At 43.4% G+C, this 21,526-nt stretch overlaps 1 protein-coding gene across 1 annotated transcript in view; it reads right to left on the reverse strand.

The window, feature by feature from the left end:
- Positions 1–2,715: 2,715 nt before the first annotated feature.
- CCDC33 (coiled-coil domain containing 33) overlaps positions 2,716–21,526 on the reverse strand; it is a 1,193,032-nt gene continuing 1,174,221 nt past the window's right edge. Inside the window, exon 23 of the mRNA XM_085643888.1 lies at positions 2,716–4,191. Within this exon, the coding sequence (XP_085500014.1) occupies positions 4,129–4,191 (63 nt within the window). The 3' untranslated portion in view covers positions 2,716–4,128. The remainder of the gene's footprint in view (positions 4,192–21,526) is intronic.

Consider the following 21,526-nt stretch of genomic DNA (forward strand, 5'->3'; position numbering starts at 1 on the left):
GCGTCGGTTCCTGATCCGGTCATAGATGGAGAGTACTGGTATGACCTGCGCGATGGGATTCATGATGTGTTTGTGTCGTACACGCTGCTTGTTGCTCCGTCTCGTACCCGCTGCAAGCTGATCCGTCTCGTAGCCGTGGATTGAGTTGTGGCGCAAATCGTAGCTGATATGCTTGTTTTCCGGATGCTGTGACGTGCCGACCCATCCGGCGCGTGGGAAGTAAGTGTTGTACTTGTCAGGGGGGAAACTGCTGTGGATACTGCTGCCGGCCGACTCGGTTCAGCGTTCGGAGTTACGGCTCGGACGGAGAATGGAGCTTGAATCACAGCCTACGTGTCAGTCGTGTTTTTGGGAGTTATGCACATCGTACTTCATCTATAGGACGGACCGGCTACGGGTACGTGTCGGTCGCATGGTAAGGCTACCGACAGCTCTCGGAGAACTGTCCGACCCGGATCCGAATCGACCCCTTTGTGTGCTGAATTGAGCAGCACACACAGACGTTTTAAAACGCCATTTCAGATTGTTTATGTGCATAAAGGTACATCTTCCTGCACATAAACAATCATTCCCCTCAACGCAGGTACCCTTGCACAGTTGGCAAGGGTGCCTGCGTCGGCGCATGGCAGCAAATTGTGCGTCAGTGCAGGGGACAGCAAAGGGATCCGTCATATCATTGTAGATATGACGCATCCCTGTGCTTCAGAATTAACACAGCACGCCGCAGGCAACTGGTTTGCGGCACCACACTGCATCAATTCCTTGTAAATGAGGCCAAGACAATCCAACATGAAACATTGCATTTTGCATTAATATGTTTAAATCCCCCAAACATAAGCTTGCAATGTTAATGAAAAACTGTATTTTTGCCTTGAAATGGGAGTTTTGTATTTTTAGTACGTTTGGTCTGCAAACAAGAGCATGTAATATCCACAGAGCTCACACACGCACTACTTTCTCACGTGGACACATTGAGCTTTTCAGGCCTATTTATCCCCATCATATAATCATTAACCATGGACACTCATCTAAAGGCAGGGGTTTTCACTACCCTTGTACCAGGGACATTCAAAATCATATTAGGAATTGCCACATTAAGGCAAACTGAAACATCAGTCTTTGAGTTCCACCATCATGCCACAGATAGCCACAATTATGTCAAGAACACCCACATTATATCAAGTATGGGCCAAAATGATGATATCAGTAGTCAGAATGTCATCAACACTTCCCTCAAAATTTCATGTATTGGTGACTCGTATGCCTTGCATATCCAGAGTGCCAGGATTTCCCATATATTTATAAGAATGGGCTGCTTAAGGACACCATTACCAGCAATATCCAGTATGTTAAGTATATGCTACTATTATTCCCACTACCATTTATAGTTCTGTTTCTATCACAATATTGATGCATAATGATCATCCACTTGTACTCCAAGAATAATCAGGATGCCACCAGGAATGCTCACAATATTGCTAATTAGCCATCATTATTACAGGGATAGGGAGGGAATGTATCTGCCCAAGAGGAATATTGTGCACCTTGTTAAAGAAAATCCACTCACATGCCAGAGAAAGTCTAAAAAGGTTTAACAAAATAGAAATGAATAGTCTCTGAATCACAAATTCAGTAGCCAGAGGGGTCGCTGGAATCTGTGTGGAGGCAAGCTCGACAGGCAAGGGCAAATATAAAGAACAGATTCATAGTGTAGAACAAGCAGATTTCCAAGGAGAACGTGTTATAGATTCAACAAAATGGAACATGCAGGTGTCTGAAGACTGAGATGATGAGAAAGGAAGAAAATGACGTTCAAATTGCAACATGTAAGTAGACATTTTAGCTGAGCAAGCTAATTAATACTTTCTCAGCTCACGAGCCATGGTCTGAAAAGAAGGCATAAAATGTCAGAGATGGGCACTTCCTTTCGGCATTTGTTAGCATGAGCAGAAAAGCATGGTTACAGTGAGTTAACAGTTATACTGAGGAAAATTATATTTCACAACTTCACCTGGTTTTACCCGCTGGCCACTGCCGCTGAGCAGCCACACTCAGAGGAAGACACACAGAAGCAGGGACCACTCATTTGACTGACTGACTAAGACGGTCCAACTCTTGAACCCAAAGGGGGATTCGCATTAGCATGGAGCAGACAAGGGCTCAAAGAAGTGAGTTCGGGGACTCAGGAGGGTAGGCTGGGCACAGCGGGAGATGGCAGGTGTAGATACAGCGGACCATGTCCCTGCATTTAATGTCACCTCCGCTCAGTGGCTTGACACTTTAAAGGTACTGGGGTACTGACATACTGAGATGGTATAGCAATGGGGCCACCCGAAAGGCCACTGGACCCAGGTAAATAGTGGTATGAAAGTTAATGTCACAGTGGAGAACAGTAAAATACATAAATGGCAAAGAGCAAAGAATGGCCTGCGTTATATAATCAAAGTCAGACACCACCATTCAGTCGTTCCATGAATGGTTGTGATTTTATTTCATCACAAATATTAAAGTAAATCAAATCATAAGGCACAATGAATTTCACATTTAGACATGTTTAGAAAAACAGGTGCACACAAGGTGAGGTGATAGGTGCATGGGAGGGATTTGTGAGAGTGATGTGAAAGTGGACAGTAGTGCGCATATATACATCAGCAATTAATAATAACAGCCTATCCAGCCAGATGTCTGGCATATACATAAATGAAAATTCATAACTAGGTAGATGTAGATACAAAATCTCTATCATCTATGTTTGACAGAAAAACAAAACACTGTCGACGTTTCGACCCCTATGTAGAACCGCATACTTTGCACCTTGGGAGTTTGGTCTTCATCAGGACCAAAAGTCCAGCCTGAAGTTCTGTCGCTGTTTTTACTGGTGCCCACTACCTTCCCTGTGGTGCAGGGTGGCCCAAACCCTTCAGGGGGCCCCCAATTCAGCTAAAGGCCAATAAACATCTGGATAAGTTTGAATATTTGGAGGAGACAAACCTTTCCAACACCAAGTGGAATTTCACAGAGCCCCTATGACCTAGGCAGTAGAGTATTAGCAATTCAGTAACTTACCTTCTCGACTTCCGAAATTCTTGTGAGAAAAGTGGAGTTCCAAAAGGCTATCCCAAATACTTTAAATTACTCGAGAGAAAAACAGTTTTCATTATCTTTCCACACAACTATAGACATGAGAGATACCAAAAATAACTATTTTATTGTCCTTTCATTATTAATGTTGTACAAATCGATCATTAAAAAAGCACATAACACAACAATCACGATGATACGCAATAACTCGATTCTACAAAATATGATTTACATGGGGTTGAACGTGAATAGGGTTTTCACAAGTCACCACAGTCCCCCAACATGGCGCAACATGGTGACAATTCACTCATTTTCAGGGACAAAAGGGGAAAGTGTTTGACACAATTCGAGATTTTAATCATCAGCTGGGCGGTTTCAAACTAGAAGTGAAAAAGTTTTCTGAAATCAAAGTCATGTTATATTATTGCTTGAAATGCGACATTTATGAGACAGTGATGTCACTTGAGATAACAGGGCTTGCAGAAGTAGCAAGCACTGGAATGTTCTGATAAGGACAGGGTTAGCGATCTCTAAATAGTAATGTTAGAAAGTATTTAAAAGTGGTGAAAGGGATGGACTGGACCTTGCAAAAAGGAAGGCTGTTGACGTGAAATAACTCAGTTATTGGACTTTGCTCCAACGTTGACACCCGATCTGGTTAGGTTCTATTGTGGGTCTCTGTAGGCGTTTCCTATTTTTTACCCTTCTTTCTTGTAACATATATCTGCTATGCTCACGAATCACCATACATCATCACAATCAATTTACATAAATAATAAATAATGCTTCAATTCAATAAGAGACCATAGCAATTAAGGAGAATGATAGATACTCTCTTTGGCCCAGAAAGGCTTCGTCGGGCATTAAGTACTGGTCTCAGGGACCTTCACGGGCATTCGTTTTTTCTTGTTCATTGCATCTGGAACCAGTTCAAGAAAATAAACGTTCCATTCATCCACGGAAGCAAGCCAAACCTGTCAGAAGGCACAAAGCCTCCACATTGTATATAAGTATACAAAATGTCCTTCAATCCTATAAATGTGAACTTCATGTTAAGGGGTTCAGCTTTTGATGTCTTCGTGAGTTGAGCAATGGATCGGATCCATTTTTCTGCATGGAGAGAGAAAAAGAGTAGATACATGTTTTATTAGGTGATAGCCATTGTCATGATGCTTAAGGTTTGCCCCTGCTGGGGCTGTAGACAAGAAACCTAGAGCTGGGAACCTTTAGCTTTAAAACCTACTCTCCTCATTGGGCTAAAATACATTTGACATTGGGTTTGGCTGGGATTGTCTTCTGCTCCCTGACAATGTTAGAATTGACTTCTATTTAAAAACCAGACTTTTGATTGGTTTAGCAGGATGCTTCTGAAGTGCAACTGGTTCTTTTCTTGGACTCTGTGCACTTTCTTTCATCGTTAGTTTGCACACTAGAGTTTGGGGAATCCTTCTTTTGACTAAAAACCTAACATAGGGGCTTGGTGCGATGCTGAGTGGAGCACGGAGCACATAGGTAGAGTTAGGAGGAAAAGTGATGCAGCCAACGATCTCACAACATACATAATTGCCATTTTGGGGGTTTCTTTGATTCTTCTCCTCCACTCCAGCCAACCTACTTCTGATCAGAGTAAAAGTATGACAGACCCACATTCATTTAACTGACATCACGTCAAAGATGGGTGGAAGCCAGATGTGCACCCTCCCAAATGCTACAAAGAAGCTTGCAGAGTTCAGACACTGAGGCGGGAGAGTCCTTGAAGCAAGTGAGATTTACCTTTGAAACAGTTTCCGGATGTGCAAATACATGTTTTCAGAGCAGGTCCACAATGAAAGCCTTTTTCACAACACAGCCTTCAGGTAGGGCATCAACCCTCAACTCGAACTGTAATGTGATAGACATTATTTCTCATGCCATTGTACTCCTAATGGATAGTGTGAGAAATTGGGATACTGGTTGATTCGGGTGTGAGCCCTGGTTAAGCAGCAACCACAATCCTTGTCAGGATAAGGTAAAAGCAAACCCAGAATGAACCTGTGCTCAACCCCTAGTAGTTTGGCACAAATCAGTCAGGCTTAACTTAAAGGCAATGTGTAAAGTATTTGTGCAACACTTCAAACAGCAATGAAGTGAAAAACACCACACAAAAAGTACCCCACATCAACTTACAAAAATAGAGTAAATTGAATAAATAAAACAAGACCAAAACAACAAATATCTTACCATTAGAACATGAGTATGAATTTTGAAAGATTTTAGGTCTAAGCTTAAAGCACCAACTGGGAATATCAGGTCGCGCTGGACTAGGTGGAAGTGATACTTTTAAGCCGATCACGATGGAGAGCAGGTCGGTTACAGTCACTAGGTTAGGCCTATTGAAGTTTTACCTTCTCAACTTCGTGCCAAGAGTTCCGTTTGCATTGAAGGGGACTGCGAGGAGCAGGGAGAGTATTACAGGATACTGCCGGTAAAGTGCGATGGGCCGGCTTCGTGGATAGGCGTTGTTGGAGCTTCGCGCTGGTCATACCCGCAAGAGGTAAATTCTGCAGTGCAATGAGTTACATTGATTTGTGGTGCAATCAACGAGGCCTTAGTGCGAATGGGCCCGAATGTGGTTGCAAAGAGCCCAATAGCTTGACTTCAGTGCCCTTAAGCCACATCAAGGGTCCAGTACCTTAGAGGCACCACTTGGGGGTCAGGAACTGGCTGCGGCTCAGTCCAAGGGCTGGTGCAGGATGTTGGGGAGCCTTTTATATCCCTGAGGCTCAGATTAGGAGGCCAGCAGATTAGCCCTTTGCGTCACTCAGGGGTCCTGGTTTTAAGATGAGGTTGCAGGTCCAGTTTTCCCTCCCCAGGCAAGAGAGCAGCAGTTCATCACAGTAGGGCAGCAGTTACTTCAGTCCAGCAGAGTGGCAGTCCTTTCAGCGGCACAGCAGTCCTTCTTCCTGGCAGAGTATCCACAGGTCCAGAAGTGTACTGAAGAGTTAGTGTCTGAGGTCCAGTATTTACACAGTTGTACCTTTGAAGTCAGGAGAAGCTTCTAGAGGCATTTAATTGAAGTGTACAGATGCTCTGCTTTCATGGCCCTGGCTCCAGATTAATTACAGGAGGTATGCAGCCCTTTGTGTGGAGACAGGACACAGCCTGTTCAACTGTAAGTAGGAGGGGGCCCAGCTCCTCCCTCCCATTCTGCCAGTCATAGCCCATACAGTCACACCTACGCTTCCCATTGTGTGTGGCTGTCTAAGAGGAATACACGTAGCCCAACTGTCACCTACAGTCAGTCATGTGACCCAGAGACAGTCTGCAGGCATTTTTGGCATGACTGGCCTCAAATGGCTAAGGCAACAAAATGCCAACTTTCTAAAAGTGCCATTTTTAGAATCGCAATTCAAAATTCGACTTCACCATAAGTTAAGATTTTAAATTCCAATTCCAGAGACACCAAACAAAAACTGATTTCTTGTTCCCAATTGGAAATTACCCTTATAAAATGTAATAAGGTAACTCCAATGTTATCCTATTGGAGATAAAGGCCTAGCAGTACTACCAGGACATGTAAACCTTAAAAGTACATGTCCAACCTTTCAAAATCATTGCACCATGCCCTCTGAGATGTCCAGGTCCTACCCTAGGGGTGACTTATATGTATTAAAAAGGAAGGTTTAGGCTTGGAAAAAGGTTTACTTTGCCAAGTGAAAATGGAACTTTAAAACTGCACCCAAACAGGCTGAAATGGCAGACCTGAGACATGTTTAAAGGGCTACCTAAGTGGATGGCACAATCAGTGCTGCAAGCCCACTCTGAGCATTTAATTTAAGTGTCTTGGGCACAAGTAGTGGCACTTTGCTAAGAACCTACAAGTAAATTAAATATGCCAATTAAGTATACGCCAATCTAACATGTTTTAAGGTGAAAGTACAAGCACTTTAGCACCACTTAGCAGTGGTAAAGTGCATAGAGTCCTAAGGCCAGCAAAAACGAAGTCAGCAAAGATAAGGGGTCTGAAGGCAAAAAGTTAGTGGGAAAACCACGCCAAGGATGCCAGGTCTAACAGACAGTATCTATCCTGATAGTTTCCCAATAGACAAAGTGTCTATTGGGAAACTATCAGCATCACAGATAATATGTTAAAATGATCAGTGTTCCTCGCAGACATTTCTAATCGTAGCATAGTATTCCTGAGTGTCACTATGTATCCTGGCTGAGTATTCATGAGTGGCCTGATTCCTTCTTGCACACTATTCTGAGAAGTATTAAAACACTCTGTATCCAAGTATAAATGAGGGGCTAATGATTTCTCGTGAAAAGGCATTCATGTTTTGCATTAATTCTCTTGGTACATATAACCTAGCTCATTCTCAAAGAGTACTTTCTAGCTTGCAGTGTATGAGAGTAAGGTTCTGGGGAGTGCAGGGAACTTATTTCACCGGAAGACAGATCCCTGTGGATCATTATTTCTCATAGCACACAGGTGTGAGAACCTTCCTTCCCTACCACACTATTGTCCCAAGTGAATGGATAAGCGGGTCATGATATTTCCTAGGTGGAGATGACACTGCGCCAGAGGAAGGCAATCCGTATGCTTTCAGTGACGGGCTTGACATCCAGGAGGTGCCCTATCGGTACCTTATCTGTTTTTGTTTGATGTTTGAAAGCAGGGGATAATAGCAGTAAACTATAAATGAATTAAGAGAAGGATCTGAGAATGCAAGATAGGAGAAAAATGTGAAATAGGAGAAAATCTGCAGTATATCTAGCAACATATAATGTACACAAAACTTCAGGAAAAGAAAGTTTTAAACTACCTAGACTATAATCCCTTATACACTGTGGTTACCTACAAAGCAAAGAACTAAAGACCCGTTTTTCTTTCTCGCTTTTAATATAAAAAGCTTTGATGCTATGCTATGTGTGGGTGTGGTAGGTTTAATTTTCCTTTGCTGTGATCGTTATGTAGTTTGGTGATAGGATATAACTTGAAATGATGCTTAAAAGCACCAAGCGCCAACTGTGGTTATCTAGTCGCACTGAAAAAGGACAAAGTCACAAGTTAAGGACAACCATGATGGAGTCTGGGACAGGTACAGGGACCCTGTTAGGACCACTGAGCAAAGTGCCTTAAATCCTGGCTGCGGAATGGTGCAAGATCTTGCATCGAGGATGTGTTGTGCAAAAGCAAGTGTGAGGTCCTGTGTTGAGCATGCGTCGTGTAGTGGAGGCTCCAAGGAGCTGTGGGTCTACGATGTGAGGTCCTGCATCGATGATGCATCGCACAGCAGCGGGTCCGAGGAACTGAGGGGCTGAAATGTGAGGTCCTGTGTAAAGGATGCGTCATACAACGGTGGCTCCAAGGAGCTGTGAGTTCTTGTGTCTGGGATGCATCGTGCAGCGGCGGTTACAATGTGGATCTATGAGGCGATGCCTGCGCTGCGTCAGTTCTGCTAGTACCACAACTGGGCTTGCAGAGCACCTTCAGACCCACTTCCAAAGGTTCAGGACTTGGGTGGCACCACTTGGGGCGGGTAAGACTCATAGCATAGATCAACAACAAAAGAGTGTGTCCATCAGATGTGAACAAGTGCAGAGCGATTTAGAAAAGTGAATCACTATGTTTTTAAAAGAACCCTCACTCACCAACCTAGTTGGTGACATGCTTCATCATTGGGTTCCCACCGGAGAGACCGAATGTCTCCCCGGTGTGCTGCGACGCCTGAATTACAGCGGAGCTGGTTTTTTGTGTGTGGATGCAGTGCAAAGGGTGATAGTGTAAGTTTAAAATATGTCACAGTTTCAACCAATAAGGAATTTTAATAGTGGTAAACCGGACACAATTAAAATGGTGTGGCGGACGATAGGAACTGGTGATAATTAGACCAGCTACGTCCTAAATCAAGTGCAAAGTGATAAAAGTGGTCAACATGTTTCTGCTTCTTGCGTCAATGCACGAAGCATTCGTCAGGACCTAATGTGAGACCACCACGGCGGTATACGCGCGCTAAGGCGTACCCTAACCTGTGGGGTCAGATACCGCTTAAGACTTACGGTCGAGTTTACCCTTCAGCAATTTCTGAGAGGTTCAGTTCTGTTGGGGTAAAATAGAAAAACACAATACAGAACAAACAAACAGTGATTCACATAATACATATATAATTTCACATGAAAACAGACTTGGGCTAATCACACAAGTGTCGTGAAGATATTTCATGCACACACATGGTGGGAATTTCCCATTGCTCTGAACCTACGGGAAACAAAACTCACTAGTATTAACCCGTGTTCAAATTGTAAAGGCATGTGGTGCTCTTTAGCGCTATCACTAATTGTGCCGGAAAAGTGCTACACCCTATTTTAGGGGGTGATACGGCAAAGCGGCATAAGTGTATCGCCTTCACACTGATGGTCAGCACTGCACTATGGCCGACTTCTAGGAGGCGATAGGAAAATAAAATGCTTGGTTTGTAAATGGAGACTCAAGGGTTATTGTGTCATATGGATTTGTGAACATCAAGAGAGCCGATCACAGTGCTTACGTGATGTTCAATTCAGTTTCACTACATGAGTCCGGGTGGGAGGCGGGACTTATAGTCACACTCTGGACGGGGAGCGAAAAGAATAAAAAGAGTTAAAAACTTACACGGTTGGAGTAAAGGTATAGAAATCCGTACTGCAGCACCTTTACTTACTACTCCAAAGTCACCAGCCCTCTGCAACACCTATTTGGCCCTCCTGCGGACTCGGATGTTGATGTCCGGCGCAGCCGAGAGGAAAAAATAGTGAGCGTTTACCAATTGGAAGGCGTCACGTCATCACGTGTATCACGTGAGACGTTGACGCGGGGGAAACAGCTAGACTGCTGCCTGTCAGGGGACAAAGTAATCCTTGGTAGACTTCCGGGAAGGTAGCTCGTTGCCTAGAGGTACGGTGACAAAAGAGGAGGTATCTCAATGTGACTGGAGGGAGGCTAATTACATTATCCTGGTTATGCGTACAGCCTGCTAAGCAGGTGTACGTAACAACTCTATCAGCGGAAAAGATTTTTTGTTGAAATCAGGGTTTTTGATCAATTTCGCGCGTTTTGATATTTTTAAATGTGGTAATACTCTCGAAACAAGGCCAAAGCATGAGTATCAAAATCATTGCCTAATACGTGTTCAGTAGAGCAGGGGCTTTGTTTAAGACATGTCCCATTGCTCAGTTCCTAGTGCTCTAAACCCGTGGTAATGAAACACATTTTAATAAAGGCAATTGTGAGAGTGTGAGGAATATTGTCTAATGAGTGTTCAATGGAGCCCAGATTTGTTCATTTGAAGGGCATCTGCAACGAAGAACACAGTCTCGTGGTGTCATAAAAACGGAGGGCGGGGTGGAAAACCACAGAGTGACTGGTTAGGAGTTTTGCCTGCCAAAAAATTGTTTCATTGGCATATTATCTTTATGACTTATTATCTTTTTAGCACTGTGCCCCATGGGATGTTATCGTTGAAACCTGTGGTGTGGCTGGACAGGCGATAAATCCAACGTTGTTCCTTTTCGAACAGGATGTTGGTCGCTCTGACCCCTGGATTAATTTGTTCAATTATAGTCCAGGTTAGGTCGTCAGGGGTGTGTTTGAGGGCTGAGTAGTGTTCTGTCATTTTGGTAATACTCTTCTCACAGCGGATTGTACTTCTGTGTTCGACAATGCGTTGTTTGATTTTACGTGTGGTCATTCCAACGTATCTGATCCCACACGGACATGTAAGTAGGTAGATGACATTGGATGAATTGCAGTTCGTGTGGGTACGTTGACTCCACACTTTGTCTTGTTCCAGATTCAGAGTCTTGCTAGCTTTCGTGAGGTGGCACACACTGCACTGCCCACAAGGAAAATGCCCTGTTACTTTGGGAAGTCCCCAGGATTGTAGGACAGACGGGATGTTGTCAGGTGGTGATATTCGTGGTCTCGTATGTACTAGGGCATCTTTTATGCTTCTTGCCTTCCTGAAAGAAAATAGGGGTTTTTCCCATTTCAAGTTGTTACTCAATAGGATGCCCCAATTTTTGCGAATGGATTTGGTGACAGCATTAGAAGCCGTGCTGTAAGTCGTTACACATGTCAGAGGGATATCTTCTATTGTTTTTACTGAATCCTCCAGTAACGCCTCTCTGTGTTGATTTCTAGCCCTCTTGTAGCTGCGTTTTAGAAAGTCTATACACCAGCATTCCCCAGGAAGATACCATAAGGGTCATCAGTGAAACTTTGGAGATGAGTCCTTGGGACTTCCAGACCTCGAAACAGTTCATTGTTGACTGTGCCACCCTAGCCTTAGAAAAGAATTTCTTTGAATACAAGGGGACCCTCTTCCTCCAAGCTACCGGTACTTCCATGGGGAGTACCTTTGCTCCTAGTGTGGCAGGCCTTTACGTGTATGATTTCGAACAGAAGTACATACTGACTCCTAACAACCCTTTCTCACTCTATATATCTTTTTGGAAAAGATATATAGATGACATCCTGGTGATCTGGAAAGGACCTGAAACCCAACTCGTCAAGTTTTTTGAATGGATTAACACCTGCGATCCAAGTCTGAAGTTCACCAACACATATGATCAGAATGAAATAATCTTTCTGGATCTCACTATCACCAAGCATGAAGGCAAGCTCCTCACAAAAACATATTATAAACCGACCTCAAAAAACAATCTCTTAGCCTTCTCAAGTTTCCATCCACGACCGCTTAGAGAAAACCTCCCTTTTGGTCAGTTTTTGCGTATCAGACGCAACTGCAGTCGCATGGAAGACTTCCGCATCCAATCTGATAACCTATCAACAAAACTGAAAAGAAGGGGTTACCCAGAAAAAATTCTAAAACGCAGCTACAAGAGGGCTAGAAATCAACACAGAGAGGCGTTACTGGAGGATTCAGTAAAAACAATAGAAGATATCCCTCTGACATGTGTAACGACTTACAGCACGGCTTCTAATGCTGTCACCAAATCCATTCGCAAAAATTGGGGCATCCTATTGAGTAACAACTTGAAATGGGAAAAACCCCTATTTTCTTTCAGGAAGGCAAGAAGCATAAAAGATGCCCTAGTACATACGAGACCACGAATATCACCACCTGACAACATCCCGTCTGTCCTACAATCCTGGGGACTTCCCAAAGTAACAGGGCATTTTCCTTGTGGGCAGTGCAGTGTGTGCCACCTCACGAAAGCCAGCAAGACTCTGAATCTGGAACAAGACAAAGTGTGGAGTCAACGTACCCACACGAACTGCAATTCATCCAATGTCATCTACCTACTTACATGTCCGTGTGGGATCAGATACGTTGGAATGACCACACGTAAAATCAAACAACGCATTGTCGAACACAGAAGTACAATCCGCTGTGGGAAGAGTATTACCAAAATGACAGAACACTACTCAGCCCTCAAACACACCCCTGACGACCTAACCTGGACTATAATTGAACAAATTAATCCAGGGGTCAGAGCGACCAACATCCTGTTCGAAAAGGAACAACGTTGGATTTATCGCCTGTCCAGCCACACCACAGGTTTCAACGATAACATCCCATGGGGCACAGTGCTAAAAAGATAATAAGTCATAAAGATAATATGCCAATGAAACAATTTTTTGGCAGGCAAAACTCCTAACCAGTCACTCTGTGGTTTTCCACCCCGCCCTCCGTTTTTATGACACCACGAGACTGTGTTCTTCGTTGCAGATGCCCTTCAAATGAACAAATCTGGGCTCCATTGAACACTCATTAGACAATATTCCTCACACTCTCATAATTGCCTTTATTAAAATGTGTTTCATTACCACGGGTTTAGAGCACTAGGAACTGAGCAATGGGACATGTCTTAAACAAAGCCCCTGCTCTACTGAACACGTATTAGGCAATGATTTTGATACTCATGCTTTGGCCTTGTTTCGAGAGTATTACCACATTTAAAAATATCAAAACGCGCGAAATTGATCAAAAACCCTGATTTCAACAAAAAATCTTTTCCGCTGATAGAGTTGTTACGTACACCTGCTTAGCAGGCTGTACGCATAACCAGGATAATGTAATTAGCCTCCCTCCAGTCACATTGAGATACCTCCTCTTTTGTCACCGTACCTCTAGGCAACGAGCTACCTTCCCGGAAGTCTACCAAGGATTACTTTGTCCCCTGACAGGCAGCAGTCTAGCTGTTTCCCCCGCGTCAACGTCTCACGTGATACACGTGATGACGTGACGCCTTCCAATTGGTAAACGCTCACTATTTTTTCCTCTCGGCTGCGCCGGACATCAACATCCGAGTCCGCAGGAGGGCCAAATAGGTGTTGCAGAGGGCTGGTGACTTTGGAGTAGTAAGTAAAGGTGCTGCAGTACGGATTTCTATACCTTTACTCCAACCGTGTAAGTTTTTAACTCTTTTTATTCTTTTCGCTCCCCGTCCAGAGTGTGACTATAAGTCCCGCCTCCCACCCGGACTCATGTAGTGAAACTGAATTGAACATCACGTAAGCACTGTGATCGGCTCTCTTGATGTTCACAAATCCATATGACACAATAACCCTTGAGTCTCCATTTACAAACCAAGCATTTTATTTTCCTATCGCCTCCTAGAAGTCGGCCATAGTGCAGTGCTGACCATCAGTGTGAAGGCGATACACTTATGCCGCTTTGCCGTATCACCCCCTAAAATAGGGTGTAGCACTTTTCCGGCACAATTAGTGATAGCGCTAAAGAGCACCACATGCCTTTACAATTTGAACACGGGTTAATACTAGTGAGTTTTGTTTCCCGTAGATTCAGAGCAATGGGAAATTCCCACCATGTGTGTGCATGAAATATCTTCACGACACTTGTGTGATTAGCCCAAGTCTGTTTTCATGTGAAATGATATATGTATTATGTGAATCACTGTTTGTTTGTTCTGTATTGTGTTTTTCTATTTTACCCCAACAGAACTGAACCTCTCAGAAATTGCTGAAGGGTAAACTCGACCGTAAGTCTTAAGCGGTATCTGACCCCACAGGTTAGGGTACGCCTTAGCGCGCGTATACCGCCGTGGTGGTCTCACATTAGGTCCTGACGAATGCTTCGTGCATTGACGCAAGAAGCAGAAACATGTTGACCACTTTTATCACTTTGCACTTGATTTAGGACGTAGCTGGTCTAATTATCACCAGTTCCTATCGTCCGCCACACCATTTTAATTGTGTCCGGTTTACCACTATTAAAATTCCTTATTGGTTGAAACTGTGACATATTTTAAACTTACACTATCACCCTTTGCACTGCATCCACACACAAAAAACCAGCTCCGCTGTAATTCAGGCGTCGCAGCACACCGGGGAGACATTCGGTCTCTCCGGTGGGAACCCAATGATGAAGCATGTCACCAACTAGGTTGGTGAGTGAGGGTTCTTTTAAAAACATAGTGATTCACTTTTCTAAATCGCTCTGCACTTGTTCACATCTGATGGACACACTCTTTTGTTGTTGATCTATACTAGCCCTGGGGGACTAAGAGTGGCTCCAAAAAACTCCCTCTCTCTCCTGTTGTTAATTTATAAGACTCATAGCAGACAGAGTTCAGGTGCTGGGTTCAAGGTGGTTAGAACCTGTTCTGTCTCCTGATCAGGACGCAAGTCAACTAGCCCTTGGAGTTACGCTGGTGCTCATGGGTTCAAGATTCAGGTCTAGTGCTTCTCACCCAAGCAGCAGGGTGGTAGAGCATCAGTGCTTTTTGCAGCAGAGCAGTCTTTTTGAGTCTTTCACAGATCTAAAGGTGTACTGAAGATTTGGGCCTGATGGTTCAATATTCATACTTGGTGCCAACTTTGAAGTCAGAGAGGGTTCTGGAGGTTTCCACCCCCAGAGGCGTTTGGAATTTCCTGCCTCCTTGCCCTGGTCCCAGCTTGTCACTGGGCACAAAAGTCTAGAGTGGAACCTTTTGTTAGAGGGCTGAGGCAGAGCTTTTGTAATGTTCATGTGTGGTAGGTGACAACTAATCCCCCTATCAAGCAAGAGATGGCCCATCCTGCCAACACCTATTCCCCCTTTGTCTCGTTGTCTGCGAGCAATACACAAAGTCCAAATGCCAGCTACACCTAGTCATGTGACCCAGGATACAGGCTGCAGGCACCAAATCATTGAGGCAAGAAAATGCCAACTTTGAAAGTGTAATTTTAAAAATTGTAACTTAAAATCCAAAATTACCATTAAAGAGGGTTCTTAATTAAAATTCTTTAGACACCAAACTCGATATTCCCGCTTGCTCTTAATTGAAAGTCATCATTTATTAAATGTAAAATGGTAATCCTATATTATCGAACGGAAGAGACAGGCCATGCAATAGTGAAAAATTAATTTACACGTTTTTCACTGTCAGGACATGTAAAAGTTAAAGGTGCATCCCCCACTTTTTAAATACACTGCGCCCTGCCCTGTGGGCTGTTTAGGGTCTACCCTAGAGGCGCCTGATGTGTAATAAAAAGGAAGATTTAGGCCTGGCAAAGGTTTATTTGGACAGGTTGAAATGACAGTACAAAACTGCAGACGCAGGCTGCAATAGCAGACCTGAGACATGTTTGACAGACTACTTTCGTTTATGGTACAATTAGTGTTGCAGGCCCACTAGTAGCATTTAATTGCAGGCCCTGGATAGATGTAGTACCACTTTACAAGGAACTTATGAGTAAATAAAATGTGGCAATTAGATGCAAGACACTTTTACCATGTTTAAAGGAGAGAGCACAAGAACTTTAGCACTGGTTAGCAGTGGTAAAGTGCACACTCCTAATGCCAACAAAAACGAAATTCAGAAAACAGGAGGGGTGAAGGCAAAGGGTTTGGAGGAAGACCACACCAAAGATCACAGGTCTAACACACCCTTACCTATCTGATGCGTATGTTTCAGTATAGTTGTGTGGATCGGCAAGTGCATGAATGGATGATCAGGTAAATGGCTAAGTGGGTGAGCGGCAAGCTGAATGTCTGTATCAATACATGACTGAATAGATGGAGGAGTGGGTGGTAGGTTGTGGGGTGATTTGGTGGACAGTTGCATAAGTGAAAGTTGCATGGCTCATTAATTTATGTTTGGATGAATGCTGAATTTGTGATGATAAGTAGATGGATGAGTAGATGAACGGACAATGTCTATGAATAAAGAAATCATGTGAATATATATTGTCTGTGGATGGATGTATATTTGTCCATGTGAAAGGATTTTGTTTGTGGATGGATGGGAATTTGTTCAAAGATGGGTGATGGTCAGTTTGTGTGTGTATGGGTGGATTAATGGTCACTTTGTATATGCGGTATATGTGTAAATGTATGGTTTGTGGTTTAATTTCTGTTGTGTATGTGAGTACACCGATGGATCCATGCTTGGATGGATGTGTGTAAATGACCCCAATGCTGCTGCACTTAGAGCTGGTCTTGTTGTGCACATGGCTTGTGGCTCTGTAGTGTAAACACATCTACCTCCTGGAAATACAAAACACTGTAACTCACTTCGATGCAGCAGCATCATCACCTGATACCATCGAGATTTCTTGGAGGTTGGCTTTTGTGCACTAAGTTGGACATATTCCAGCAACAAAAGATTCTGAAACTGACAAACATTATGTCACTCACTGTACCTGCCCTCAGGGGGGATATCTGTCCTCCCACTGAAGTGCAGCCGGGTGCTGCCTGCACACCAAAAGACGGAACGCCTTTCACTGCTGTACTGCCCTCAGGGCAGGTGCGAGTTCGCTGCCTGCAATTTGCAAACCCTTCTGGCTAAAGCTATTTCGACTAAGAAGTCAACCTTCCAAGAAACAATATTAAAATCACATGAATGTAAAGGCTCAAAAGGAGAAGCCATGAGATAAGTCAATACCAACTCTAACTCTCAAGTTGGAACAATGAAAGGTTTCGAAAAACGTATTTCTGTAGACTTCTAAGGAACCTAACTTCTACAGAAAGCTTAACAATTAGCACTGCTCAGGCGAAAATAAGTAAGCTGATATACTGACTAAACAACACTTAACCATATGTATATGAAGACTATTTCAAGCTAAATGGAGGACAAACTGTAGACAATGATACAACTGCCTTTGTAGAGGATCAAACGAACAACCGCTAAATCAGTAAACAACTGGAGACCACATGCCTTATTAAGCTGCATGCTTAGAAGGCCTACAGCTAATAATATCTAAAATATCATGAAATTAAATTACTTCAAATGTTTCCTTTCAAAAGCCAAGCATGAAGATTGAGGATCCTGAGATTTTGTTGAAATATGCTCCTCTCTTCAAGGGATAGTAAGTCCTACCTACAGCTTCAAGAAAGTCCTGAAACTGCACCTTCTCAACAACTACTGGGGTCCTTAATCCCTACACCGGGCACATGTCCTAATCCAGCTTCTCACTGTTTTGGTTTCCCTTCATCGATCTCCTGACTTCCTCTCTCCCCGCCCCCTTCTCATAACTACCCTATTTTACTACCTTCCCCTCCTATATCACTAAGTCCCCTAATAGGCTCAGCCCGCGTCTCACTGTTCAGGGCTCCCCTTACCGATCACTTGACTGCCTCTCCCCCCCTCTTCCTATAACTAGCCCATTTAACTAACCACCTAATCCCCTTATAGCCCCAGCCTACACCTATTCAGTTCTTCCACACCCTTCCCCTTTTAATGGCTCCCGCCATTCCTGCTTTCCCCCCTCCCACTTTAGCCTTCCCAACCACACTTGCTGTTTTACTCATGACTCGCTGTATTCTAATGTAAATCCGGATGTCATTAGCCCTGGTAATTATTTCGGTCAGTTTTTATTGATCTAAGCTGTCTGTATATGCTACCTCATTATACAAATGTTATTTCGCCATTCTTGCATTATTACCCATGACTCACTGTATCCTAATGCAAATCCTGACTTAACCATGTAAAGCGCTCTGATACTCTAGGGTCCAGCCAGCGCTATATAAAACCTTATAAATAAAATAAATACTTCAGAAGAAGGAGCCAAGTTCCAACACTCATTTAAAGAAGATCTGAATGCAGAAGGCAGCTAGCCCAATCTGAAGCAATCAGAATAACGTACAGTCTGTGAATGGCTTTTTCTATCAGTGGAACAGTGGAAATGCATCATAGACACTGATGGACCAATACAGGGAAAATGCCCCACCCCCACCCCCGCCTTTGATTCTCCCAGTGGGAAATCCCTCATGCAAAACCGGCTACAGCACATTTTCTGAACTGGCAAAAATATGTATTTCTGACATTCCCCAGATTTTTTGTATTTTGAGTTGCCACATCCTGGTAAAGATTCTGTTTGTTGACCACCAAAGTCATCCTGCTTAGATAGTCTTTCACCACGAGATGAGCTCCTGCCTACATAATCCACAATATTTAGAGCCTCCTCGCACAGTAGAAGAGACTCTACTCCCTTGTTCATAAACTGAAGTTGTCTGCAATGAACCGAAGAAAGAAAGGCTCTCAGTGCTAACTTGATCGCCCTCAAGTCTAGAACATCTATGACTCAGATCTCTCAAATGGTGGCTACACCCAATTTGGTTTCTTGGAAAGGTGAGCTGGCTTTTATTAGCCAGTGGTCTAGATAAGGGTAGACTTCCATGGAAACACAACCATCGCATGACATTTCTAAAGAGCGTAAGGGCCAAAGGGAGTACCTTGAAAAGATAATGCATCTTTCCTTCTCTGAACATCCGAAGCGACCTGTGGGACTGGACCACTGGGACAAGAAAGCATGTATCTTGAAGATTTAGAGATACTATCCAATCATGTTCAGGCAGGGCTATAAGCCCCTGACTCAAAGTAAACATTTTGTGCTTCCTTTTCCTAATAAATAGGGCTTCCGGTTTTATGGTATTTATTTTTGGGACATTTCTGTCTGTATTTATCCATATTTATTTTATGTTTTGTACATAAATGAAGTTGTAAAACTGTACATTTCCATATCTATTTAACTGATAGACACGCACTCATACTTTGAAGTCTGAAGTGTTTTAGCTATTTAAGCTGTCAAATATTACATAACAATACATCCACTGGTAAATACAAGCATTACCATAAATGTATGTTGACATATACCGTTATTTAAAGAAATTTCATCCTGTTTTTAATTTCCCATGCTGTCCATCTGCTCAGCTGCTGGCCTATAAATCATGAAAGACAGCACAGAGAGTCACCTAAAAGAAGCACAATTTTTTGTATTCATCCACTTTTAAAAATAAATGCAGACAGAAAACACATTCTTTTCTGTCTGTATTTATCTGTAAAAACCTGTAAAAACGGAAAACAGGGAGACTTATTCATAAACTTGTTCACAAGCCAAGATCCCATATTGGTCTCACATCCTTTACTTTCTTTGGAATCACAAAGTAACAGGAAAAGGCCCTTACCTATTTGAGATGATGGAACCAATTCTATTGATGCCTTCCTCCATCAAGGATGCCATGCCCTTTCTTTCATTAACTGGGGACTCAGGTAGGTTGAAGAGCTAAGGGTGCAGGACTCATCAGAAAAGAAAAACTTTAACCATGATCTATTACCTGCAGGATACACTGATCTGAAGAAATCGCTGGCTATTAATGTAGAAAAGTAGCCACCCACCCTCGACAGATGATGAATGAAAACAGTTCAGTCTGAGGGGTTTTGCTGCTAGAGCGGGGTGAAGCGACTGTAGAGGAGACATAAGCTTGACAGCTTTTCCCCAAATCATTGTGGCACCTCTGGTTACTGTTGCACCTTCCAAAATGATGTGTTTATCCCTGAAACAGCGAAACTGCCTGTGAAACTTCAGGGAATGGTCACCTCAAATCAATTCTATCTAAGATGGTCTCTTCTCATTGTCCATACTTACACCAGCCATACAAATGAAATGACCATTATTATCACAGGATGCGTGCTAGACCTGGCATCCTTGGTGTGGTTTCTCCTGTCTTATTGCCTCTACCTCTTGTATTTTTTACTCTGTGCTAGGCTTCGATTTTGCTGGTTTAGGTACTCTGGGCACTTTACGATTGCTGATCAATGCTAAAGTGCTAGTGCTCCCTATGTAAATTGTGATTCTGATTGGTTATCCATGATTGGTATATTTTATTTACTGGTAAGTCCCTAGTAAAGTGCACTGTGTGTGCCCAGGGCCTGTAAATAAAATGCTACTAGTGGGCCTGCAGCACTGATTGTGCCACCCACACAAGTAGCCCTGTAAACTTGTTGCAGGCCTGCCATGGTAGTGTCTGTCAGTGATATTTTAAACTGGCATGTCTACCCGTTAAGTACATCCACTTGCAAGGCTCTCACCTTCCCTTTTTATACATGTACATGTCCAATATACCCCCATGGGCAGGGTGCAGTTTATATAAATAGAAGGACATGTGCTGGTGGATTTTACATGTCCTGATAGTGAAATACTGCCAATTGTGTTTTTCATTATTGCAAGGCCTGTATCACCCATAGGTTATCATTGGAGCTGCCTTGTGACATTTTACAAGTATAACTTTCATTTGGGAAGAAATAGAGATTTGGAGTTTGGGCTCCCTGAGCTCAGAATTAAAAAATACATATTTTAGTGAAGCTGGTTTTTAAAGTGGGCATTTTCTCGTTTAACCATCGTATGTCTCTGCCTGCCTGTGCAATCCACGTCTGGTTTAAACTGACAGGGGCTGATTGTGCATTCACTCTAGACAGTCACACAAAGGAGCTGAGGTGTGTCCTGCATATCTTGGTGAGCCATCACCAAACTGATGGGTCTTCCTGGGCTAGAGTGGTGGGAGGAGTTGTCACCAACCCCTGAATAAGGCTGTGCCTGTCCTCTCACAATGCTGTCTACACCCCCTAGAGTGGTCTAAAGTCAAGGCAGGACAAAACAAGAACTTGTGAACAGCAAAGACTTTCTTTGACATTTGCCAACTTCAAATGCCAAAAGGGGTATAAATATTGGACCAAAAACCTCAGACTTTCGAAACACTTCTGGATCAAGAGGACCCTGCTAAGAGGAAGAGCTGAAGAGATGTCAGGAAGAGTACTGCCTCTTTGCTGTGTATTGCTTTACTGGGTTGGCCTGCTGTTTTTGCTTCTCTCTGTGGGCAGTGGAAATGTCTGGACTTTTACTTTGCTATTTCCTGCTTGAGAAGATTCTCCAAAGGCTTGAAGTAGAGTTTGCCTCCTGTTAAAGTCTCAGGGACACAAAGACTTCAACTGCAGCATATTTGAACTCCACTGCTGGGAGTTCCGACCTGCCTTTTGGTGCCAATCCAAGTTCTGGGCCCTTGAAGGTTATTCCTGTTTCAAAACGCTACAAGAATCCTGAAAATCCACACAATGCCCTTCCAGTAGCTGTTTTCATGATGCAGCACTGCTGTGCTAGAAGAATTTTCACGCACCATCGCTGTGTGGTTGAAGAAATCGTAGTAGTGCCAGCCAGAGGTCATAGAAACCAATGCAGCCC

Source organism: Triturus cristatus, chromosome 3_1 (assembly GCF_964204655.1).
Source record: "Triturus cristatus chromosome 3_1, aTriCri1.1, whole genome shotgun sequence".
Lineage (NCBI taxonomy): Eukaryota > Metazoa > Chordata > Amphibia > Caudata > Salamandridae > Triturus > Triturus cristatus.